This window comes from Heptranchias perlo, chromosome 2 (assembly GCF_035084215.1).
Source record: "Heptranchias perlo isolate sHepPer1 chromosome 2, sHepPer1.hap1, whole genome shotgun sequence".
Classification (NCBI taxonomy): domain Eukaryota; kingdom Metazoa; phylum Chordata; class Chondrichthyes; order Hexanchiformes; family Hexanchidae; genus Heptranchias; species Heptranchias perlo.
Genome location: NC_090326.1, coordinates 21278670 through 21304073, shown reverse-complemented (window position 1 = coordinate 21304073; position 25404 = coordinate 21278670). Strand labels below are relative to the sequence as shown.

The 25404-nt window shown below is 44.0% G+C and overlaps 1 protein-coding gene across 3 annotated transcripts in view; it reads right to left on the bottom strand.

The window, feature by feature from the left end:
* Positions 1 to 543: 543 nt before the first annotated feature.
* Positions 544 to 25404, bottom strand: part of ropn1l (rhophilin associated tail protein 1-like) — a 75572-nt gene continuing 50711 nt past the window's right edge. For 2 of the 3 annotated variants that reach the window (XM_067997173.1, XM_067997183.1), the window contains exon 6: positions 796 to 1711. In XM_067997173.1, coding sequence (XP_067853274.1) covers positions 1549 to 1711 — 163 coding nt within the window. In that variant the 3' untranslated portion in view covers positions 796 to 1548. Of the gene's footprint in view, positions 772 to 795; positions 1712 to 25404 lie in introns of those variants that run through there. The other variant, XM_067997191.1, reaches the window with a different exon arrangement.

The window sequence follows — 25404 nt, the reverse complement described above, 5'->3', positions numbered from 1 at the left end:
TTACTCTTTACTTCATACATCTAAAAGTCAGTTTGTGAGGTTGAAGATTTCAACACAAACCACCAGTCACTGCTATTATGGCCTTAAGAAAGAATTACATAGAATTTACAGCACAGAAACAGGCCATTCGGACCAACTGGTCCATGCCAGTGTTTTTGCTCCACACGAGGCTCCTCCCATCTTACTTCATCTAACCCTTTCTGCATATCCATCTATTCCTTTCTCCTTGCTATTCATCTCAACTGCTCCATGAGATGTGGAACATGCTACACGTGGTAGCATGTTCCACATTCTAACCACTCTCCGGGTAAAGATGTTTCTCCTGAATTCTTTATTGGATTTATTAGTGACTATCTTATTTCTATGGCCCCTAGTTTTGGACTCCTCCACAAGGGGAAACATCTTCTCTACATCTACCCTATGAAATGTATGCATTTATATAGCATGTTAACAGGTCCTCAAGATGTCCCAAAGTGCTTACTTTTACAGTATTAATAGCAAACAACAAATAGACTATACACAATAGCAAACAACAAGCAAACCTCTGGAACATTGGAAATTTATTAAGCATTAAGAAATCACATTGTGGAAAATGAAAGATGTTGCTTGTTCGCTGGTACATTATACATTTTTTTAGCAGCTTTAAACATAGCCTTGAAGGGACAAAAAGCTTATGTGTTTAACTACGATGGCTCTTCATTTTCTTTACGAACTCTTAGTTTAGCGAGGTGTTTGAAGTTTCTGGGTTGTATCAATCCACCTTGCTTATCCCTAAAAATAAGTTACAAAAAGTAGGTGATGATAAAAAGGTGTGCTGAATCCTCCAATATGATCTGACAAAATAGCTAAATTCAGCTGTCAGTATGTACAATACAATTTTCCTGTGCTGTTGCACTTACCATTAAACACTGTTCATTTTTTACAGAAAGATAGTAGGTTAAAAAAGAGTTCAAAACTTGTCTCTCGTATAATAAAATATAAACAAATTATATTTTTCTGTACTTTGCTACTGCAAAAAATACAATTATGCCATTACTTGGAATATCCTATTGTTAAGTCAGTAGTGCTAATTGTAGCATTTCACTTACTTCAACTTGGCAGCACTTAGAAAAAGTAGTACAATAGGACAGAAAAGATGCACAACATATCACCAAGAGGAATTGTTGGGGCAAGAAACCCTAAACTCATATAAAACGTGCCACAAACAGGGTGGCGGGGTGGGGGGGGGGGGAATTGGTAGCACTTCATTTCAAATTTTTCCAGTTTCTTTCTGATGGTGAATAGGGTAGCAGCACAGTGAAGGCTGGGCATCCAAGGTAGTTTGGGTAGTGCAGAGAACAATTGTATGGGCTACTTGATCCTCTCCATGTGGACAGCAAGGTTAGTTGAAGTGTGGCTCAGGCACTTGGTTGAAGGTCATTTGGATGAGCGCGTGTTCGACTAGTCTTGCTAGCAGCACAAATGTTTCTGCAGTGGCATCCTCTTGGTCGGTGTCTGCAACTTATTCTGGGCTTGACTACAGGGTTGCTTCCTCCTGCTCCTCCATGATTAGGCCTCTTTATATAGGTAAGTTGTGCAGCATGCAGCAAATGACATTTTCTTGGAGACACTCTCAGGGTTGCAGTATAAAGATCCTGGTAGTAGCATGGTCCTTCTTGTATCTGTGCTCTGCATCTGTCCATAATTGTGATGTGGAGATGCCGGTGATGGACTGGGGTTGACAATTGTAAACAATTTTACAACACCAAGTTATAGTCCAGCAATTTTATTTTAAATTCACAAGCTTTCGGAGGCTTCCTCCTTCGTCAGGTGAACGATGTGAAAATGAAAACCTCGAAATGAAATCGCATTTATAATTCACAGAACAATGCTTGGTGAGTACAGACAGTTGAAAAAACTGTCTGTACTCACCAAGCATTGTTCTGTGAATTGTAAATGCGATTTCATTTTGAGGTTTTCATTTTCACATTGTTAGCCTGTCCATAATTGGCTAGGGTGTCATTAGCCTCCTCTCCAAGAAGCCATCCATCAAGTCTGCCTTCACCTTAGAATACACCTGCACTAATGATTGCCTTTAAATGAAAGCATTTCACTTAAATGGGAAGCAGCAGGATGTGATGTTTCTAATCATTAACAGCGGCACCTTGATTCAGTGGAAGTCCTTTGTGTTCATGTAGGCCATAGCATTGTGGCCAGTGCCCCAGATGGCCATATGGGTGCACCAATGAGCTCCTTGAGGAATCCGACAATGTGATGAAATTGGGCTGCCATGTCGTACTGCTCTTCAACAACAACAACTTGCGTTTATATAGTGCCTTTAACATAGTAAAAATGTCCTAAGGCACTTCACAGGAGAGTTATCAAACAAAATTTGATACCGAGCTACATAAGGAGATATTAGGACAGGTGACTAAAAGCTTGGTCAAAGAGGTAGGTTATAAGGAGCATCTTAAAGGAGGAAAGAGAGGTAGAGAGGCGGAGAGGTTGAGGGAGGGAATTCCAGAGTTTGGGGCCTAGGCAGCTGAAGGCACGGTTCCCAATGGTGGAGTGAAGAAAATCGGAGATGCGCAAGAGGCCAGAATTGGAGGAGACCAGAGATCTCGGAGAGTTGTAGGGCTGGAGGAGGTTACAGAGATAGGGAGGGGTGAGACCGTGGAGGGATTTGAAAACAAGGATGAGAATTTTAAAATTGAGGTATTGCAGGATCGAGGGCCAATGTAGGTCAGTGAGCACAGGGATGATGGGTGAACAGGACTTCAGTGGGAAAGTGCTGGCCCCATTAATTAGTACAGTCTCTTGTGCGCAGCAAATTAGCTGATATTGTAGAAACACTATAAGCTCCCCTGGAAGGAGGGAGAGGCAAAGCAGTTGAGAGTGGTGGTGACCGTGACTGCTAATAGCAATGCTGTCCTTGTTGTGAATACTGTCCACAAGGGCTCATGTAACAGACGGCACTACTCTGCAATTGCCTTCATTCTCACCCAGAGCCTGGTTAGGCAGTTCCACTTGATCATTGTCAGATAGGTGTGCCAAGGCTTGCAGATACAGTTATAATACAGATATAATGGTTGGTGCAGGCAATTCAGCATTGGTGCCGGTGGATCTGTTTGGCAAGTCTTTTTGCATCTTGCATCACTTCAAGCATTAAGTGAGGTTGGGGTGCTTTAAAGGCAACTGCCATAACTTATGAAAAATGGCTGACACAAAAACACCCCCTCCCTTTTACGTGCCTATTACCCCATTCAGCTTACTTTTATTGTCCCATTGTGAATAGGCAGAATCTTCTGTTAGAAGATGGGGAAGTCCTTACTTCATACAAAGTGCCTTATTTGCATGCACTACTTCTGCATAATGAAACCCTCGCACATTCTGTACTGAAGGTAATATTTGCCAGCACTCACACACATACTTTGCACCAGTGGGAATGTTTCCACTGATCTGAACTTCTTGTCCGATGTGAGATGCAAGATAGCAAAACAGTCTTAGGGTTATGATGACATTGTCACATGCTCTTGATTGAATTATTATTTTGTATATCACTGCCGGCCATTTATTACGAATGAAGAAGAAAGAATTTGCATTTATATTGCATGTTTCACATTCAATGAATTACTTTTGCAGTGCAGTCACTATTGTTTTGTAGGCAAAATACACAGCCAAGGACCCCAAGATGAATAACCAGATAATCTGTCTTTGGTGGTGATGGCTGAGGGAGGAATGTTGGCCAGTACACCCAGAGAACTGCCAATTCTTCTTCAAACAGTGTCATGGGATCTTTTACATCCATCTGAACAGGCAGACAAGGATCTTAAATTAGAAAGATGGTATCTCTGACAATGCGGCACTCACTCAGTGCTGCACTGAAGTATTAGCCTAGATTATGTGTTGGAGCAGGGCTTGAACCCACAACCTTTGGACTCCAAAGTGAGAATGCTACCACTGAGACAAGCTGATTACCTTTTTACATTTTAAACCTAAATGGGGGGGACATAAACTGTTGAACAGATTTTTGTTATTCATTAGTTTCTCACTTCACAATTTATTCACCATCAGGGACAATTTTACCACTCCACTCAGATATAAGAACACATGGAACAAGAAAGGCTAATTAGCAAATCAAGATCATTCCCGATTGCCCTCCTCCCGATTGCCCTCCTCAATACAACAGTGACTACACTTCAAAAGTAATTAATTTGCTGTGAAACGCTTTGGGAAGTCCTGAGGACGTGAAAGGTGCTACATAAATGCAAGTTCTTTTTTTCTTTAGCGTCTGCAGGAGTGCTCCTCCCTGCTCCATTCCAGTGCTAAAGACCATTGCCGGCCCCCGCTCAGCCCCCTCCCTATCGCCTCTCCCCCTCTCCCAATCAGAATCTCCCTCGTCTGATTGCCCCCCTCTCCTAGGACCTTGCTGAGGGCCGCTGTCAATGGCCCGGAATTGAAATCCTCTTCACCAGGGGGTTGCCTGGGAATGTCCAGCAAGTATCTGCAGCTTGCTGGTCTCATGAGGCCCGAGGTCCAATATTGGGTGTGCCTCGGGCCTACCCATTCCGGTGCAGGGATGGTTCCCTGCACCCTGCCGGCGTGAACCAATTTCTAGGCCCTTGCGTTCCAAGATAGGACGTTTGATTTCAGGGTATAATTTGAAGCACACATCAAATTTGAAAGAAAATTAAATAAACATGAGACTGGTGGCAAAAAAAGGTGATGTTACTGGATCTGGCGCTGTTCATTTTCCTTTCAAAGAATCATACACCATTGCTTAGCTGAGACCTACTAGTTCCCCACGTCATCATGGCCGAGAGGTAAATTCTCATGCTGTGTTCAATTATTTACGTTTTGACATGAGGAGCAATAGTGCTCATACCAAAGTAAAGGTTACTGTTTCTTCATTCAATAACATGAGTATTTATGAAGCTATAGTGCTCAGTGACTTACTGCGATAATATTCACAAGACGACATCAAAAATCCATTATGACATTAAGTGGAGGGAACGATTCTCTATTTTTAATATATACATTACAGATTTTAAAATCTCTGCTTAAAATGTTGTATTTCTGTGGAGATCATTAACAAGGACACAGTTGAAAAATTGTGCAGTTTTGAGGATCTGTCCGAGGAAAGGATATCAATATATTGGAAACGGTTCAATGGGGCGAGGGCAAGGATGATTCCTGACTTAAGGCTTCGTGTTATCGGGAAAGACACAAAATTGAACATCTCATTGAAAAAAGATTGGGAGGGGACATGATAAGTAGCTCGTGCAGATGATGATAGATGTAAGCAGGCTTTTAAACTTGTACTGTGAGTTCAAAACTACAGGGTTAAGTACAAAGTTACCAACCCCAAGCAAGGCTGGAGAAGGATACAAAATTCTACTGAGTATTGGATATGTGGCATAGACTTCCAACAAATGCAGTTAGACAATATGCTGCTAAACACATTTAAAAAGAAAAATCAACCCTTGATTCTACTGCTAGTTGACATCTTCCCTCTGGATCCCAGTGGTACAAAAGGAGCACACTTTATCTATCTTGCTATTACCTAGATAATAGCAAGGTATTATCTCCAGGATAATTAGGTATTCCTCCAGGAAACTGTATCAAGTCAATGTGGACAGTACAACCCACAGAAATCCTCTAGGATTTGTAGGCATTGAAGGTGTCAACATGGTGACATCTGCAGCATCTAAAACCACCACAATACTGCGTGTCCAGAATTTGGCCTTAAATGCACTTGCCTGTGTTATTTATTTATTTCACAATTGGAATTACCTCCAAAAGTATTATAAATGGACCAGCTCAAATGATCATGGCACTAACTAGAATAAAGGATACTGAAACAATTTCATTGTTGCTTGAGTATCAGCATAAAATCTAGGCCATGGTAACAATGAACGTATAATCTGATGATCATTAATAAAGATTATTTCCCTGCATTTTCCCCATATCCTTTTATATTCTTTCAAATACTTACCCAATTCCCTTTCAAATGATGCTATGGTCTCTGCTTCAGTAGCCACGTATGGTAAAACATTCTGGGGTAAATTCTAACCCCCAAAAACAGGTGGGTTGGGGGTGGGTGGGGAGTAAAAATACTCGGTTTTCAGAGGGGGACCGCATCCTGGCTCCATCATGACTGCTTCTGGGTTTAACCCAGGCAGGTTTGCCTGTGTGTGGACAGCAGACACCAGGAAGTCCTGCCCCCACTTAAATCCGGCGGGCCAATGCTTAAAAGAACAATGTATCTCATTGATGATACTTGAGGTACTTAATATTTTGTGTATTGAAATAATAAAATGAACTTAACTTACCTGTTCGGGTTTCCCTTCGCTTCCCATTCACATCAGGTGAAAGCAGGCGGGAAGGGCCGGATCCATGAGGTGAGTGCCTTTATTGCACTGTTTGTGTGCCCGGAGGAGCAGGAGTGTTTCATCCAGGCCCAACAAACTCACCAGGCCTACAGGACCCCAGCGATTGCACCCCCCACCCCGATGGTGGACCCCCACCTACATTCAGCTTTTCACCCGACCTCCAGTGACCTCCAGTCTATGATGCTCTTCTCCCCAGCCTATGATGCCTTCCTCCCTCTGATCCCCGGCTGCAGCCTGCTGCAGCAGGCCTTCCTGTCCTACAGACAGACAGCCTGTCAATCAGGCTGGCTGCCGGGTGCGAAACCCTGAAGTGAAATTGATGGGCCTCATTAACCCGCCCATTTACCTTCCGGGTTTCGCACCTAGAAATCCTCCCCCCGCTCACTTCCTGGCTCTCAGTTAAAATTTACTCCTCTGTCTCTGAATAACGTAGTGTGAAAAAAAATTCTTTTAACTTTCCCCTTCATTCTTTTAGTGATAATCATGACTTTAAGCCCCATTGTTACTGATTCGCCAACCTTCTTTCACATTTACCCTCTGAAAATCTTTTCTTATTCAGAGATCCTCTATTTAACTTTCTTACTTCTAGTGAATAAAGCCCCAGTTTCACAATCCTTACTTCATACATTATAGCCTCTCATTCCTGGTATAATTATAGAGAATCACGGCTGTACCATTTCCATGGCTCTAGTGTCCTTATAATGGGATGTCCAGAACTGACGCAAGAATCTAACTGTGGCCTAACCAGCCAACGTTTTGTACAAATTCAACATCACCTCCTTGGCTTTGCTTACAACGTCCCTATATATAAAACTCAAAATCCATTTGCATTTTTATAGTTTATTCCACCTGCATTCCCATCTTTGAACATCGATATATTTGTACCACTAGATCGCTCTGTTGCTTCAATTTAAGAATATTACCTATTTAGGGTATACTTTCTTTCACTGTTCTTTCCCCCTCATTTAACACTTCTCCGCATTGAACTGATTTGCCATCTATCTGCCCACTCCACTAACCTGCCTATGTCATCCTGCAATCTCTTTCATTCTTGCTTGCAGTTTGCTAAATCTCTTTCGGTATCAGCAAACTATGATATAATTCTTTGCGTCTATACCCAAACCATTCATATAAATGGGCAACAAAAGGGATCCCAGCCCAGATCTCATGGGCACATTACTACCCACATTCTGCTGAAAAACACCATTTATCCTTGCTCTCTTCTTTCTGTCTCTTAGCTATTTCTCTATCCATGCCTTACTTTGCACAATAAGTCTCATGTGGCAGCTTAACAAACACCTTCAGAAAATCCATATATATAATGTCCACTGATTCTCTTTATCTATTCACTCTAACTTCCTCAAAAAATTAAATTAAACTAGTTAAGCAGAATCTTCCCTTTATAAGTTCATGCTGATTGCCCTTGACTAGCCACTCCTTTCTAAATGTTCACCAATTTCTACCCATGTTATGGATTTTAGAACCCAAATTTTCCAATCAGCATTATTTTAATCCTTCCAACACTGGCTATTGGCCTTGGAGGGGGTACACCGCAGATTCACCAGAATGATACCAGGGCTTAGAGGGTTAAATTATGAGGCTAGGTTGCATAAACTTGGCTTGTATTTTCTTGAGTTTAGAAGGTGGAGAGGTGATCTGATCGAGGTGTTTAAAATGATGAAAGAATTCAATAGAGTAGTTAGAGAGAAGCTATTTCCTCTGGTGAGGGAATCAAGAACAAAGGAGCATGATCTTAAAATTTGAACTAGGCCATTCAGGAAGCACTTTTCCACACAAAGAGTAGTGAGATGTGGAATTCTCTCCCCCAAAAGGCTGTGGATGCTAGGTCAATTGAAATTTTCAAGCCTGGGATCGACAGATTTTTATTATGTATGAGTATCAAGGGATATGGATAAATGGAATTGAGGTACAGATCAGCTATGATCTAATTGAATGGCTGAACTGGCTCGTGGGGCCTACTCCTGTTCCTCTGGTGTATAATATCCTGGCTTATTTCCTTCCCCTTTCTTGAATGGTGGTGTAACTATTGCCACCCTCCAGTCCTCTGACACGTTCCTGTTTCCAAACATTGTTGGAAAATTATCGTTATTGCCTCAGCTTTCTCCACCCCAACCTCTCTCGGTATTCTGGGATATATGCCATTTGGGCCTGGTGAATTTTCTACTTTCAGCCCCAGGAGCCTTTTTAATAGTTTCCTTTTGAATATTTATCTTCAGTAGTGGCTCTTCCTCAGGTACTCCTATAGTCCCACTGTCTCTTTCCTCGGAAAAAACTGAAGCAAAATACTTGTTAAGCATCTCTGCCATTACTTCCCTCTCGAGTACAAGATTTCCCCTTCTCCAAGTGGTCTTACCATTTCTTTGACTATCATCTTATTCATGTGCTTATAAAAGCGTTTACTACATCCCTTTATGTTGACCGCCAGATTTTTTCATACGTCCTTTAACCCTTCCTAATCTCTCTTTTCACTTCTCTTAATACTGTTCTATTTCTTCTAGTTTTCTTTTGCACATATTTCCCCTATCTTCAACCATATGTCTCTTTCTAAATTTTTTGCAGAAATCCTCTAACCACGGAGCTCCAGCCAATTGATTTAACCTGCACTTTATCCACCTCATTTAAATGGCCCCCACTGATGGTCCACTACTTGATCTGACATTTTGTTTTGCAAGCAATTAATCTGGGTTAAATCCCATCCCATTGACATTAGCTCATTCCCAGTCCAACACCTTTATCTTCAACTCTTATTTTACCTTACCTATTTTCAACCTGAAATTACTTAAGTTACGGTCATTATTTCTTAAATGTTCTCCTACATTCAGGTGACTCACTTAGCCTGCTTCATTACTCAGAACCAGATCTAGCAATGGCATCCTTTCTTGTTAGGTATGTAACATACTTGTTAATGAAAGATAAAGTTGCCAACTCTCCAGGATTATCCTGGAGTCTCCAGGAATTGAAGATTAATCTCCAGGACACTGCTGGGGGCAACTCGGGAGAAAAATCATAGGGGCATTAAATGATTGTGTTTCTTAAATTTTCTTTGAACTTTTTCATTTATTAGTTATAAAAATATTGGAGATGGGGGAATAAAAGCTGCTTCACTAACAGTTGAGATGAGTCCAATTGGGTACCAAAGGGGGGAATTTTAACTCCACCCCCCTCCATGACGGGCAGGAGAGGGTTGGGGATGGTTAAAAATTAAAAATCGCATAACACAACACCAACCCACTGCGTATGCACCTGCTGCCATTTTTGCGGTGGGGCGTTGCAAGTTGTGTCTGTGTCCCGCTCTTGAGAGGCGAGACCCCTCATTATAATATTTAAATTAGGCTCCCACAGTGTATTATATAAGTTTTACGCTGGCTGGTTGGGTTTCCCAGGGCTCAGGAGACCCGGCAGATAAATGGAGCCAGGAAAAACTACATCAAGCAGATAAGTGCTCCACCCGGCCCCTCAAGAAAATCTTCTGCCATGATCGTCTGCCCGCCCCAATCAAATCCACTAACAGAAGCCTTATGTCCTGTGATCTTTCCCTCCCTCCCAATTGCCGGTCCGACTATCCCCCTAATGCCCCGCGATCTTTGCTGACCCCCCTTCTACCCGCGATCTTTACCTTCCCCCCCTTTATGCCCTGCGATCATTCCTGATTGGCGGGGACCGTCCCCAATGGTCTCCAGCTATGCCCTTCTACCGTAGACTTGCCTGGCCGGCTGCCGGGTGGGTAATGGAATTAAAAAATGATAATGAGGTCCTGCCGTTACCTTCCCAGGATTTCTGAGTCCCCCCTCCCAGCAAACACACTCCCACACTCCCTCCCCGTAAATATCAGGGCCAAAGAGTCTGTTCCCTTTCCAATTGGCGTGGGAAGGCAGTGCACTTGGAGGATGGATCAATGGCGGGAGTGTGGGGGAAGGGCAGTTCTAGGCGGGAGGTCATGTGGTGAAACCTCCAGGAATACACCCAACCAGAGTTGGTCACCCTAAGGAAACAGCCCTGGATGCATTCTAAGAACCCCTCCCCATTTTGACCTAAAAGTCTGTTTGCCAACTCCTTGATGTCGGTCGCCCTGTCAACATATTGCTCTGGTTGTGGCCACAGACATACTGTTTATTTCTCTGATCACTGATTCGCCCCCACTATCTCAAGCTCTGCGCATTATTCCTCCTCTGCCCATTGCACTATGCTCCACTGGGATGTGGATTCCTACAATCAATAGCACCACATTAACAGCACCCGAACACAATGGTACCTTTGGGTATCCTATTACAGATTTTCATAATTACCTTTTAAAGGCAATCAACACCACAAGAATATTTGGAAGATATCGTTAATGTGCTAGGTACACTTATTATATAAAAAACTTATGTCAAATTTCTACAGTATGCATTTTGGAGGATAAAGACAAAGTAAAAGAGTTCCCTTTGAGTTTTGATAGGTATAGATATACTGATTAAAATTACAGATGGTTCTTAAAACAATCGATAGTATGCTAAGACCAACTGTAATGATCAATTGTCTAAACAAACATTTTCCTTCGTGGCTGAACTGACTTAACATGAGTAAACTTGAAAACAACAAACTGATCAATTAGGGGGTGACAGTTAGTGGGTAATTTGTTATGTAGCATGTTGTCACGTGAAATTGTAGCTGAGTTAATGGAGGACTATAAATAGTGGCTTATGGCCTATTTTGCTCCTGACCCTGTCCTTTAATTAATGTGTGAAAAGCAGAAAGATGCAGAAATGGGAAAGAATATAATCAAACACAGCTACATTAAAACTAACAGTTGAGGAAAATATTCACTATATCCTGCTCTAGTTTGTGAAATAAGGGTGATCAATCGGTAGCAGTTTATATCTTACGGTCACATTTATAGTCACTGAGCTATAAGTTGTAAAATCAATTACTGCAGGTGCAAAAGATTCAGACTGCAACTTTACATGGGGGAAATGGTCAGCCTTTAAGTAAACTTGAATCTCTCATCTAATTCAGTCACTAACTGCACTTAAAACTATAATGTTCACCTTTTGGAATGCTTGTAAATCATGTTACAAAAGTTCTATCTTTTGGTTTACAGCATTTTATCCAGTCTGTAAATGTCAGCCAGAAATGATCAGCATTACACCACTAACATGTTTCCATGTGAATTGTTACATAATCCTAACTGTTATGGAAGTGAGATAACCGTATATTCACTGTCTTTAGCCGTTCCTATAAAACACAACATGCAGAAGAATTTGCTCATCAGGGAGCCTTAAGAAACAAACATACATGAGGGAGAAAGGAATAGAGGGAAGTGGGGGTTGGGTAGGAAGAGGTAATTAGAGTGGGAGGAGGTGCGTGTGTAGCATAAACACCGGCATAGACCAGTTGGGCCAATTGGCCTGTTTCTGTGCTGTAGATTCTATGTAATTATATGTAACAATCATTTTGTGTAAAGTTCTGTTTTGGCGAGAATAAATTGTCCGTCCTTCCATCCATATTTAATGTATTCAAAATGTCGCATATAGCATTCACTTCCTATAAGTGTCACACTTACTACAACATTTTTATTTCTATCAAGCCAGCTTGTAACATTTAAGCATTCCTCCAAATCAGTGAATTCTCAATGAGTCCTCCAGCTCCATCTCCAAGGCAGGTGGGCCTGTAACCTAATGCACCCTCCCCCCACTCCCGACACTTCGCCCCATCTCTCCTGAGCTGCCCTTTCTCCCCTCCCTGCTGCCACCTACCTTGCCCTTTTTCTCTGGTCCTCAATTGCAAGAGCCAGAAATGGGCACAGGCTTGAAGTTCTTTTTTTAAAAATAGATGTCCCTCTACCTCCTCTTCTATGATTGGTGCTGTAAGGGATCAGACATTTAGATTGGATAGAGAGCTGAGGCATTAAGTGGGCGGGGGCAATAGGAGGATGACATAGGGACATACAGGCATGTGAGATGAGGGGATGGGGACATAGTTGTTGAAGGAAGCTGATGAGGTGGAGAAGAGGACAGAGGGGGTAAGGCAGTCATGTAAAGTGTAGCCAATGGCAGCAAGACAATGGTGGGGCACAGATGTGGTCGCAGCAATGGGAAAGGGTTCCTCCTACTTACTGTAACAAACACCAATATATAGTAAACTAAAAATGGTATATCAGTGTACACAGACAGTACAGATGCAACACAATCTTATAATGCTGGGTTCTTCTAATCTCTAGCATGAAACTGATGAGCACATTCCAATCTGCAAAATTCTCTGACCAAACAACAATTAAACTCTGAGTGATAACTTAAACACACACTTCTACCTTAATGGAATACTACATTGTGCTTTACATGGTACTTCTGTCAATATAAAACATTTTATTCAATTTACTGTGAGAAAGATCACAGGGAATCTGCTAATGCATTTGAACAAAAAAAGAGAAAGAACTTGGATTTATATAAGGACTTTCATGTTCTTAGGATGAACCAAAGCATTATACAACCAATGAATTACTTCTTTCAGTGTAGTCACTATTGTTTTTGTAGGTAAATATGACAGCCAATTTGCGCAGAGCAATGAGATGAATGACCAGTTAATCTATTTATGTGCTTTTGGTAGAGGGATAATTGTTGACCCAGAGAACTTCCTGCTCTTCTTCAAAAAAAATACCGTGGGGTCGCTTAGCTCCACCTGAGCGAGCAGTTGACACCTCGATTTAACGTCTCATCTGAAAGACAGCACCTCTGGCAATGCAGTTCTCCCTCAGTACTGCACAGATTATGTGCTGAATTACTGGAGTGGGCTTGAACCCATGGCCTTCTGACTCAGAACCATCACTGAGCCAATCTGACACTACAAATATTTCATTTTAAAGTTGTGGATGGAGTCCAAATGCTTCCTTGGAAGACTAATTGCTGCTGACAATTTGCCTATTTGAAAGTACCCAACAACCTTTAATCACATTACAGCTTCTTTCAAGGAGAAGGGAAATGTTTATGCTAATTCCATGAGCAACTACACAGACAAAGATGTTGACTGTCACTTGTATGTCCCATATTCTGAAGTTGCTAAGGAAATGGAGATCCACCATTAAGCGTGAGATAGGTAGATAGATAGATAGATGGATGGATAGAAAGTTAGAAAGAGAGAAAAAGAGAAAGAATGAAAGCAAGAAAGAAAGAGAATACCCACAGTGGATGAGAAATTCCTGGTCCAAAGCAGAATCATATTGGTGTGCTACAAACTAGAAAGGAAGAGGAACACTCAAAGGATTAGACTGTTAGATGATCAACCAATCTAGTTATCATATCTGTTAAAGTCTTATTGCGTGCACACTAAAGGCTTTCAGTTCTCCTATGGAACACGTTTTGTCTTGCCGATTCAAACTTTTGTGTCCCATCTATGAGTTATCGGGAACTTAAGTAAATGCATTTTTACACATCTATTCACAAGATGTAAAACCGAAGACACCTGTGTGATTTTCAGTTAATCCCCATTCATATAAGCCATTATTAATTATATTGTATTTACATGCTGCTTATTCATATATGTTAGTCCTAAATAATAGTTAAAGCAACATTTTCTTTAGTTTTAAGCTGTCACAGGTGCCTTTTAGTAAATGTTCATCTCAGTCTATTTTTTAACTTGAGCATTTAATTTTATTTAAACTCTTAGTCAACCTCCCGTGGCATTGCACACAAGGCGTCAAGACCAAATGTAACCTTCAGGTGAAGCGTGGTTAAAGGACAAAGAATGACTGGACCAGGGTGCGCAGGCGTCGTTCAGTCACCATTTTAAAGTTATATGTTCAGTCCTTATTTCATATAACAAATTAATGATATTATTGATAATGGTTAAGCAACATAACTTATAGCAAATTTGGAAAGAGTTGAGCAATTGGAGCACAGGAGATTCTCTGCAGTACAGGTTGAGGAGCCGAGAGGTGCAAAACAGAATTGCTACAGTGTCACCACTAATGGGAGGGTGTAATTAATGTGACACGTTTATAGATGCAGTTTCCATTATACATGCAGACATAGGAACTTAAAATAATACTGGAGAATTATTGTTAGTTGTGGTTAAGGCTGGTGCCACATTGCATGACCCTGCTTCAGTGGAGTGTGGAACCGGTACAGTCATAGGGGTTGTATTTCGAGCAGGTTCTCCCGATCCTCCACGTAATTTCAGCAGACGATCTGCGGAAACGCTGGAGAAATGGGGTAAATGGCATTTACATAATTTCCCTGGAGTTACCGCAAATCCTCCGCCGAAGTTATGGAAGACGGTCAGGAAATTCAACCCCAAAGTCTGGCAGCATTTGACCGAGTGTGGCACCAAGGAGCCCTAGTAAAATTGAAGTCAATGGGAATCAGGGGGAAAACTCTCCAGTCGCTGGAGTCATACCTAGAACAAAGGAAGATGGTAGTGGTTGTTGGAGGCCAATCATCTCAGCCCCAGGACATTGCTGCAGGAGTTCCTCAGGGCAGTGTCCGAGGCCCAACCATCTTCAGCTGCTTCATCAATGACCTTCCCTCCATCATAAGGTCAGAAATGGGGATGTTCGCTGATGACTGCACAGTGTTCAGTTCCATTCGCAACCCCTCAGATAATGAAGCAGTCCGAGCCCACATGCAGCAAGACCTGGACAAAATCCAGGCTTGGGCTCATAAGTGGCAAGTAACATTCGCGCCAGATAAGTGCCAGGCAATGACCATCTCCAACAAGAGAGAGTCTAACCACCTCCCCTTGACATTCTACGGCATTACCATCGCCGAATCCCCCACCATCAACATCCTGGGGGTCACCATTGACCAGAAACTTAACTGGACCAGCCATATAAATACTGTGGCTACGAGAGCAGGTCAGAGGCTGGGTATTCTGCGGCGAGTGACTCACCTCCTGACTCCCCAAAGCCTTTCCACCATCTACAAGGCACAAGTCAGGAGTGTGATGGAATACTCTCCACTTGCTTGGATGAGTGCAGCTCCAACAACACTCAAGAAGCTCGACACCATCCAAGATAAAGCAGCCCGCTTGATTAGCACCCCATCCACCACCCTAAACATTCACTCCCTTCACCACCGGCGCACTGTGGCTGCAGTGTGTACCATCCACAGGATGCACTGCAGCAACTCGCCAAGGCTTCTTCGACAGCACCTCCCAAACCCACGACCTCTACCATCTAGAAGGACAAGAGCAGCAGGCACATGGGAACAACACCACCTGCACGTTCCCCTCTAAGTCACACACCATCCCGACTTGGAAATATATCGCCGTTCCTTCATTGTCGCTGGGTCAAAATCCTGGAACTCCCTTCCTAACAGCACTGTGGGAGAACCTTCACCACACGGACTGCAGCGGTTCAAGAAGGCGGCTCACCACCACCTTCTCGAGGGCAATTAGGGATGGGCAATAAATGCTGGCCTCGCCAGCGACGCCCACATCCCGTGAACGAATAAAAAAAAAATGTCACCTGATTCACAGATTTTGTATGGGGTACACCACTGAGAAGTACAAATATTTCCAGTACTAGTTTTTTAATTACAAATCTTGTCATATTTCTGGTAAAACCTAAGAAGGATGTATTTTGAAGATTTTAAAAATGATTTTTCTTGTGAAGTTTTTGGAGGAGCTAGGCGTGTCGTATTGTCTATATTACTGTAGTGTGAGAGCAGTGGAAGCAGAGCTATACTGAAAGCTCCACACACCCTCAAACAGGCGAATAGTGGAGCATCGAAAGCAAAATACTGCAGATGCTGGAAATCTGAAATAAAAACGGAAAATGCTGGAAATACTCAGCAAGTGAGGCAGCATCAATGGAGAAAGAAACAGAGTTAGCGTTTAAGGTCGAAGACCTTTCGTCAGAATAGTGGAGCACTGTGGCTACACAGCGCTCTGCTAACTTATGACATTTTTAATGTTATTACTATCCTGCTGACTCTTTACTGACATAAAAAGCTTAATAGCTGGTCCAGTGGGCCACCTAAACTACAAAGTAGAAGTTTTGCTCTGTACTGGCTGAAGCTGGTGTAAGGCCAAAGTGGCATTGAGACTATCTTTACTAGCTGGTCTCACAACTGCAGCCAAAGCTCAAACTCACACCAGTTTACCTGCAGTTATACGGCTTAATTTCCAATGCAGAGAAGCTGAATATGCTTCACGCAGATACTAAATGTGCAGTACAACTGTCTTATATAAGATAATGAGGTATGTAATTATTTTTCTTTTGTGTGGATTAAGGTTTAGTGTGCAGAATCCCTGTGTGGTTCGGTGATCTCTGGAGGAGAGTGATGCTTGTGACTTTAATGGGCTTGTACAGCAGCTGAAATGTTAAAATAATGAAAAGCAATCCCGTGGTACCACCCTGCCTCATAGTAGAAGCGCACATTCATGATATAATTATGTAATGATTGTTTATATTTAATAATTGAAGATCAGAAGAGTTTGTAAAAGTAGACAACATAGAAATGGCTGTTTTGATCATTTTGGCTTCGATATGACAACGCGATATAGGAAACATAAGGGTGAATTCTCGGCTGTGTTCAGAAGATAAAATGAAGGACCCCTGACTTCACTGAACATTCTGGACTCAGGCCTATTTACATATTTCAAGCAATCTCTCAGCATGAAAAATCCCTAGCACCAGGAGCCCGCTGTTTGGAGATGGGCTAACCAGTGTTGCTGCAGTAATTTAAAGGCCAGCAATGTAGCAGTTTAAAGGGAAGGGTGCTTTCACTGGCAGAAATTTGCAGGTGATCAGAGGACTAACACGCCTCCATGGTTTTCTGATGCCTCTTTAAAGGTGCAGAAAGTGCCACCGAGGAGGATTGGCCTATTTGATATGCACTTAGGCAAGCTGCACAAAGTGCATGAAAGGAGATGGTCCTTGCAAATCAATGAGGTCTCATCTACCTAGAGATAGTGGCTGCAAGTGCACCAGATCATCTAAGATAAGAACACCCACTATTACCTTATACTAAGTATCTAGGCAAAGTACGCATGCCACAAAGTGTTACCTCCCACTCACACTATCTTACAGTTCACTGAATGCTTACCATACCTGCATTTTCTGCAGCAAGGCACAACTTTGCAGCAACAACTTAAACCTGTAATTCTTCTCATACTCCCATCCTCAAAGTGCTTCATCCCAAAAATCCTTCCATCTGAACCTGACTGCATGAAGCATGTACATGTAATCATACCCACCATGGGCTGGAGGATGGCCATTTGGGTATCAGTATATGTGCTTCTGACACTTCTAACCTCTCAATTCTATTTCAATGATTACTGAACAAAGCATGGCGTAACAGGAGAAAGCAGATGTGGATTGAAGGAGGCCCATAAAACATTTTGAATGCATTTGAAAATGACACCTTGCAGATCATTGGGTATTACAGTGAGCGGGGGAGGATAAAATCAAAGGCAAGCTCGGGGAAAGTACCATACCTCTCACGGCCCCACAGGCATATCCAAGCACAATATCATGTGATAAAATCTAGTCTCAGCTAATCAATACCTGAAGGGGTGTCATGCTGCTTTTCACTTTCTACAGATGTGCCACAGGAAGCAGTGCCAGGTCTCAGTGCCTCCCGGGGAGATAGCAGATCACTTACTCCTTCTGAATGAAGCAGCAACATAGGAACAGTGAGCATACGAGAATGCACTGGGTGATGAATCGAGAAAAAGTGAGGAGAAGGAGTGTGGGCCAATGGTGGTAGAGTGTCAAGAACCTGCAAACCAACCTTCCTTGGCTGCCGAGTTCTTGCATTCTGATCTCATAGGGTTTGCATTGAAAAATAGATGCTATTGGAGCACCAAAGGTATTCCATATTAAAAAGGCCTACCGCCTGACTCAGGTGGGCGCTGCAGTTGCCCAGCGGCGAAATAGCATCAAGCCACACCATCACCCAGAAGGGTGACAGTAAGTCACACCCACTTTTCAGGGTGCTACCGCCCTAGCTCCGCCGGGCTGGAGTCCTCAAAATATTCCCCTGTAATTCCTGTCAGTGCAGAACACCACTCCCTGCAACGCCCAGTTTATATTGACGACAGTAGCGCATAGCTCACTCCTGGAGAGAATCAGAGCAAATTGCACGTGCGCTGATTTACATGCAATTAAAAATCATTTAAATATTGTAATAAAGCTCCCACCTGTATTGGCGAGACCTTCGTCCCTCCCAACTCCCCATGTGGTGCATTATGGCTCGGCACGGTGGTGACTGTGATCAGAAAATATACTTTATAGACACAACACTACTCTTCCATGTTTATACCTTCCCTCCCCTCTCCACCTGGACATGGAAATGTCCGGTAATAACAGAGGAAAAAGTTGGCTCTTTACTCCGATTTCCAGTTTAGGTTTCTATGTGTCCTTCCGGTTGTATTGTACATAGTCCATAGGGAGAGGCATTTTTCTACAGTCCACTTTCAGACCTTTGTTATTAAAAGCAAAATATCAATTTATATTTGGTGAACAAGGTCCAATTCATCTTTTACATGCAGACTATAAATGGACAGCAGCTTCACATTCAGACCCAATTGTTCTACATTTCTACAGTGCAACTGATTTGGCTTTGAACATTGGCTTTGAACAGCAGTGTGTGTTCATACATGCACCAAACATCCCAAGAAGCAGGAATTTAAAAAAAGAGATAACTTACTTGCAACAGAAAGCAAATATAGGCACAATTTATTCACTACAATCAAAATTATTCACAGAAACTCAAAGCTAGCATAAAACTATACAATTTTATCTACAAAGAGTGAGTTCTATTAGGATTAGTTCCTATTCTAAATGAAAAGTATAGCAAGCCATATGTTAAAGGACAATACTTGTTAGTCTTTAAAATGAATGAAGAGTGAAACAAGTCTATAATGGCCCTATGATAAGGTCAATACAGGTTTCCTAGCAACACTATGTATGGAAGCAAGAAGGTAAGGAACTTTAGTCAAGCTAATACCACGGGGGAATTTTAACCTCCACTTCCTGGTTTAATGTGAGCGTTTTTTTAATTGTATTTAACTAAGCTTTAAATTTGAACCCCTCCAGGACGGCTTACCCGGGGCTCATGAATCTCGCCAGGTAAAAGGAGGCCAGTAGGGCCGGTTTATCAGGTAAGTGCCTTTATTGCACTGTTTGTGGGCCAGGAGGAGGAGGAGTATTTCTTCCAGGCCCAACATGCTTACTTGCCATGATCGGACTCCCATGATCGGCTGACCTCCATGATCGGCTGACCCCCTGACATCCAAAACCCCCCCCCCCACCACCACCACCGGATGACTGACCCCCCCAAACGATGTCAGACTTACCTGGCATCTGCTCCCTGGCTGCTTTCCCCCCCCGACAGGTAGCCAGCCTGTCAATCTCGTTGGCTGTCACGCGGGAAACCCGGAAGTGAATTGTAATCATTCAATTAGGTCGCAATCGCACATTCCGACCCGCCATCTCCACTTGCGGATTTCGCACCCAAAAATCTGCCCGCCGCGCCCGCCCCACCACCGCTCTCTTCCAGGCTCCAGGTAAAAATCATGCCCTACATCTTTATTCTTGGAGTTACTAACCAAACTTCAAATTTGACTTCAGCAATTTATTGTGGAGAATTCAACCAATGTCCTTGGGTTCACGGGACCTTTTATTTTTAGGTAGGAACAGATTCTTGGAGAGGAAAAGCAAATACCACAAACCTCCCAATTACATGTTGCATATTCTCTTCAGCATTGACTAAGTATGAAACAGAGGTGTGTGATTATCTTCCAGTGATATTTTTGCCTCTCTGTTTTCTTTTTGCTCATGCAGTAATAACTCTTTTACTGCGGAACAGGATAAGAAAATAGGAATAAATGAAAATAGGGTAGCCAAGATAAAGGAAGGGAAAGAGGGGGCAGTGCACAGGCAGAAGGCATTGAGGGTTAGTAGAAGAGCACAAATTTGAATATTTTTCTATCAGCTGTATCAACAAGTAACTTAAACGATTTAGACTTGTATTCTGAGTGAAAACAGGAAAAATTACTGATACTGCAGTTGCATCCAGTACAAAAATAAAGATTACCTCCTGTGTAGGGTCTTTTTCATTCTGCTAATGTACATCTTCCACACACTACTGGAATAGACCTGACACTGGCCTATCATGTTCTATTAGGAAACAATCAGATAAGGGATGATCTTTCTTTAAAATGGTTTGTCCCCTTGTGTCCATCCCTGCTCCTGCACAACAGAAAGGGGCTCCATACACCCTAGAGTGCCAGTTCATTTTTGCCTGAGATCCACCTGGAAATGGAGATATTAGCTATTTGTACTCTCCACAATGCCCAGTTAAGCAAGACCAAAGGATGCTCCTTTTAAGAATAAAGACAACCCTACAACGTAGGTCATTTTTTTTCTCCACACACTGCTGACACTGACAAAGTAGTACTTCAGGATGAGAAGAGGTCCATGAGTGGGAATAGGGACTCCAGCCGGCAGAACAGATCTGTCAAACAGGTCATCATCCAAGGCTGCCAAGCTCAAACAGGAATGTTTGGTGAAAGTTACGTGAATTCTGCCATGTATCTGTTCTATATAAACGGTCAATGGACATCTGTTTCAAAACAGCCGTGGAATGTGTAGAATGGCCTTTAACGGACTCCATGGGGGTAGTTTTAACCTAACTCACTGGCAGGAAATCCACGGGATCAGGTGGAATGCTGGTTTTATACCCTGCCCAATATTACTCTCCACTGACTTCAATGGAGTGTAAAATTGGGCATGGTATAAAACCAGCGTTGCATCCAATCCCGTCAGCTTCTCAACGGACGGGTTAGGTTTAAATTGCTCCCCATAGGTTTCCTGCCAGGCAGATGACAGCCATGGGGAATAATTCCACAAGCCGCTTGACAAGACGTTATTTAGAGACCGGGGGGGGGGGTGATGAGGGGGCTGAAATTCCAGGGGCGTGGGGGTTCCACCATCTCCCGCCATAACTCCAACATGAAACCAGAGTTACCGCCAGGGAAACGGTGGAAATGGCTGGAAAGAATACAGGTTGCTGACCTAAATAAAAATGAAGATTGATGCTTGCCAGGAAACCCAGGCAAGTACAGATAACTAGGTGAGGCCGATCAACCGCTAGTGCCTGGATCTCACCAATCCTACGTGTTGAAGGCAAAGCTATCAACAGTATAGTTTTTTTACAATAAGCATTTCAGATCACAAGTACTGAAGTTTGAAAGGAGGGTACATCAACCTATGGAAGGGCAAATTGAAGCCACAGTTCGGTAGAAGAGGTGGCCTATTCAACTAGTTTCCAGATTCCTTCACGACCTGTGAAACTACAGGATGTTCTCCCTGTGTACCTGAAGCAACTACGGGTCATGATGTGGATACAGATGGAGCGGGGTTTCAGCTGCAGGCCGTGTTATTGCATATATTCATGAATAAACGTTACACCGCAGGAGAGAGGCTAATGTTCTCAGAGACTCACTGATGCAGTGAGATTGGACAGGCGTAGTTCAATGTCAGGATGTTCAAGGTCCACATTTTCCAAGTGCTGTGAGGAATTACCAGAATCTGGAATATGTTCTGAAATTACCTCAGTGTGGATCTTCCACTTGCAATGATAGATCAGCAAGCGACAAGAATGTCAGATGTAGAATAGTCCACCCCAGCAAGGTGTTTGTGCCACAACCGTCTCTCCATGATTCAGGCACCAATGAACAAGTAGTGTGTTATGAGAGACAAAGAGTAGATCCTGTCCTATTTACTGATATATCGGACAACTAAAGTGTCTCATAGCTAAACATACTGCTAGCAGTTCAATCCTGTTCACATGGCAGGTGGATTCATCGCTGGTCCAGCTGCCTTCAGCCCATTTATCCTGTAATTGAAGACCCTTCCTATTTACACAGGAAAGTATATGTCATCAGCACAAGTTAAGGTGGTGTTGGATTTAAGAAGATCCCCTTGAAGGACATTTCTCTCCTGGGTCAACCACCGAAAGATCCAGAGTCAAAGTATGGTCCATCTCCACTGATTAAAATAATAGCAACCTTTGGGGGGGGGGGGCGGGGGGGGGAGACCAATGACAGAGAAGGTTCAACCATAGACATCGCATGAGCAGTTGAACATTTGGGGTGACAAAGCTGCTTTGCTGTGTTATGTAAAGCTTCGCAAACAGCAGATCTTTAAAGGACTGGTTTGAAACAAGTCACTTATAAATATCATATCCTATTTTTAATTCTAAATAAGATTTTTCATAGCTCCCAATAATGTCAAGCTCCCGGAAATGGTGAGCAGTGTCTGGATTGCTGTCCAAAGTAGCCTGTTGACAAGCAGCACTCATGAACCAACTGTCCAAGTGAGAATAAATGTACAAACTCTACATCCAGAGATATTCTGCGACAAATGAACAGGCATTCTGTGAACACCCTTCAGAACAAGAAAAGGCCAAAAGAAAGGACATTGAGGATGATACGTTATCCCCCTGAAAAGGCCAGAAGGGTGGACTCTGTACTGGTAGCTACAATCCTGAAAAATTGAACTTGAGATACTTGCAATGAAAAAGTAGATTGCATTGATGTCCACTGCAGCTAACCAATCTCTTGGACACATTGTTCCTTGTAGAGGAACCTTTTCTGTGCTCTGGTATGATATCCTCCTGAATTTTCAGGAACAAAAAGTATTGAGTAAAATCTGTTCCTATCTTGATCCAGACAGACCTGGCCAGATGACAGCAGACCATCTCCGTCAGTGTATCCACCAACCAATGTTCCTTTGGATGATGGAATAGCTCATATTGTGAAAATATGAGATTTGTCTTGGAAGCATCTCCCAGATCCCATGCATTGGTAATGATCCTCTCCCAATTGACCAGAAAGCATCAAGAACGTTGTTACTGCTTGGGTGCGGGTAGGTGCTGGACTTTGTACTTTACGGTGTTTGCGGCAAGTACCGTGCAATTTGGGATGTGGTCTAAGACAATGGGCTCGATTTTACCAGGCCTGTGGGTTTCCGGCGGGTTGGGTTTCGGGAGCGTGGTCAACATGCTCGGTGAAATTAGTGGGTTGCCCGCACGATTGTAGCAGGCAACACACTAATGGGATCCAATTACCTGCTCCTCCGGGCTCCGCGCTGCTGGTCTGCACGTCGGGCGGGCTGCGCATGCGCAGTACGATCTGTCAGCTGGAGGCTCTCTAGTTAAAGGGGCAGTCCTCCACTGACAGATGCTGCAACCAATAGAACACATTACAGCATGGAGCAGCCCAGGGGGAAGGCTGCTCCCAGTTTAATGATGCCTCACCCCAGGTATCATCAGATGGGGTGAGGAGGAGGGGGAGGACAGAGATCTTCCTCCCGGCGGGCGGGAGAAAGCGGCCTGCCTCTGCCACTAAGAAGGCCTGGCTCGAGGTGGCAGAGGAGGTCACCTGCACCACCAACATATCGCCTACCTGCATACAGTGCAGGAGGCGCTCCAATGACCGCAGTAGGTCAGCCACAGTGAGAACACGTAGTCTTTCCCCTACACTCCGTCTGCCACAACACTGCCCCCACCTCAAATCTCCTTCGGCACCGCCAACACCACTCTGTCACATCACCCCTCATACCCACTCAAACCCCATCCTCATCTTACCTGCACCTACTCACCTCGCGAGTACTCACCCCGCCACTAACACGCAACCCAATCCTCATATAATCTCATGGCTCTATCCCATACGCACCCTCTCGTGCATCTCCCTCACGGCCAGCCTCACTCAACCTGCCACCACCTGTGCTGCAGCCACAGGGCATGCATCACATATGTGCAGTAGGCAGCGTAAGGCAAACGTGTCGTGAGCATGAAGGGGATGCACAAGGGTGTTTGAGGGTTTGTCATGGGTGTTACCTATATTGAATTTCAGAACAACTCACATCACACATTATATTGGCACCACCACTGCCATGTCTCCGCGAATCCTGTCTGTTTTGTGCAATAATGCCCGCTCCTGGGTATCACTATGAGGACCCACCACTGATGCCACCCATTGTGGCACTGCAGAGTAGGTGCAGGTGTATTTGCAGGGCTCTTCCGCGCAGACGACTGAGAGACATCGGCGGTGTACCCGGCTGCACCCTGGAAGGATGCGGAGGAGAAGTTGTGGAGGGCAGTGGTGACTTTGGCAGCGACAGGTAAGCAGATGGTGCTGGGGCCAGCCAGGAGCAGCTCGGCATGAAAGAGGCTGCAGATGTCCACGACTACATGTCGAGTGAATCTGCGCCTCCGTGTGCACTGCTGCTCGGAGAGGTCCGGGGAGCTGCGTCTCGGTCTGTGGACCCTGTGGCGAGGGTAGTGCCCTCTGCGACGCGTCTCTCTCTGCGGTAGCCCTCCCTCCTACTGTACAGGTGGCTGTGTCACAGCACTCTGTTGTGGAGCTCCACGTGTCAGAGGTGGACGGCGTGGATGGTGATGCTGTTCGCCCTCCGAGGGGGTCATGACTGCAGCTACGGCGGCCCCCATCCGCAATATGCACATCTGAGGGGGTCCGCAAGGTAGGCACATGTCTCCGGACCCCGGGGTGAGTGTGCAGGTTGGTGACTTTGACCGTCAGGAGGGGGGTGGTGGAGGCCACACTTTGTCCCAAGTGACAGAGCGGCCTCCTGCAATGGCTGAGGGTCTCCCCCCACCACTTGTCAAATGGACCTTTGCAGCTGCCACAGGCTGACGGCTGCAACACGTCCAGTTCAACTAGGACTGTTTCCCCCAATGTGTGAAACAGTCCCATGTTTCTCCAAAATCACACACAGTCCCTTAATCAGGTCAGTTAATGACCTGAACAAGCAAAATAAATACACTCAAGTGGCATCCCGCTGGCTTTAATTGCCTGCGGGATTCCCACCAGCGGGGGCCACGCACGCACCCCCGCACGTCATCGGGGAACCCGGAAGTGGGCGGGATCCGGTCACGTGCCTGGATATCGGGATTTTCGGGGCCCCCCCGCTGGAAACGCACAGGAAACCCGCCGGTAAAATCGAGCCCAATGTGTTTTATGCCGTGAAAGGATTGCTGCAGTTGTTCCTGTCTTGAATTGTGGATGG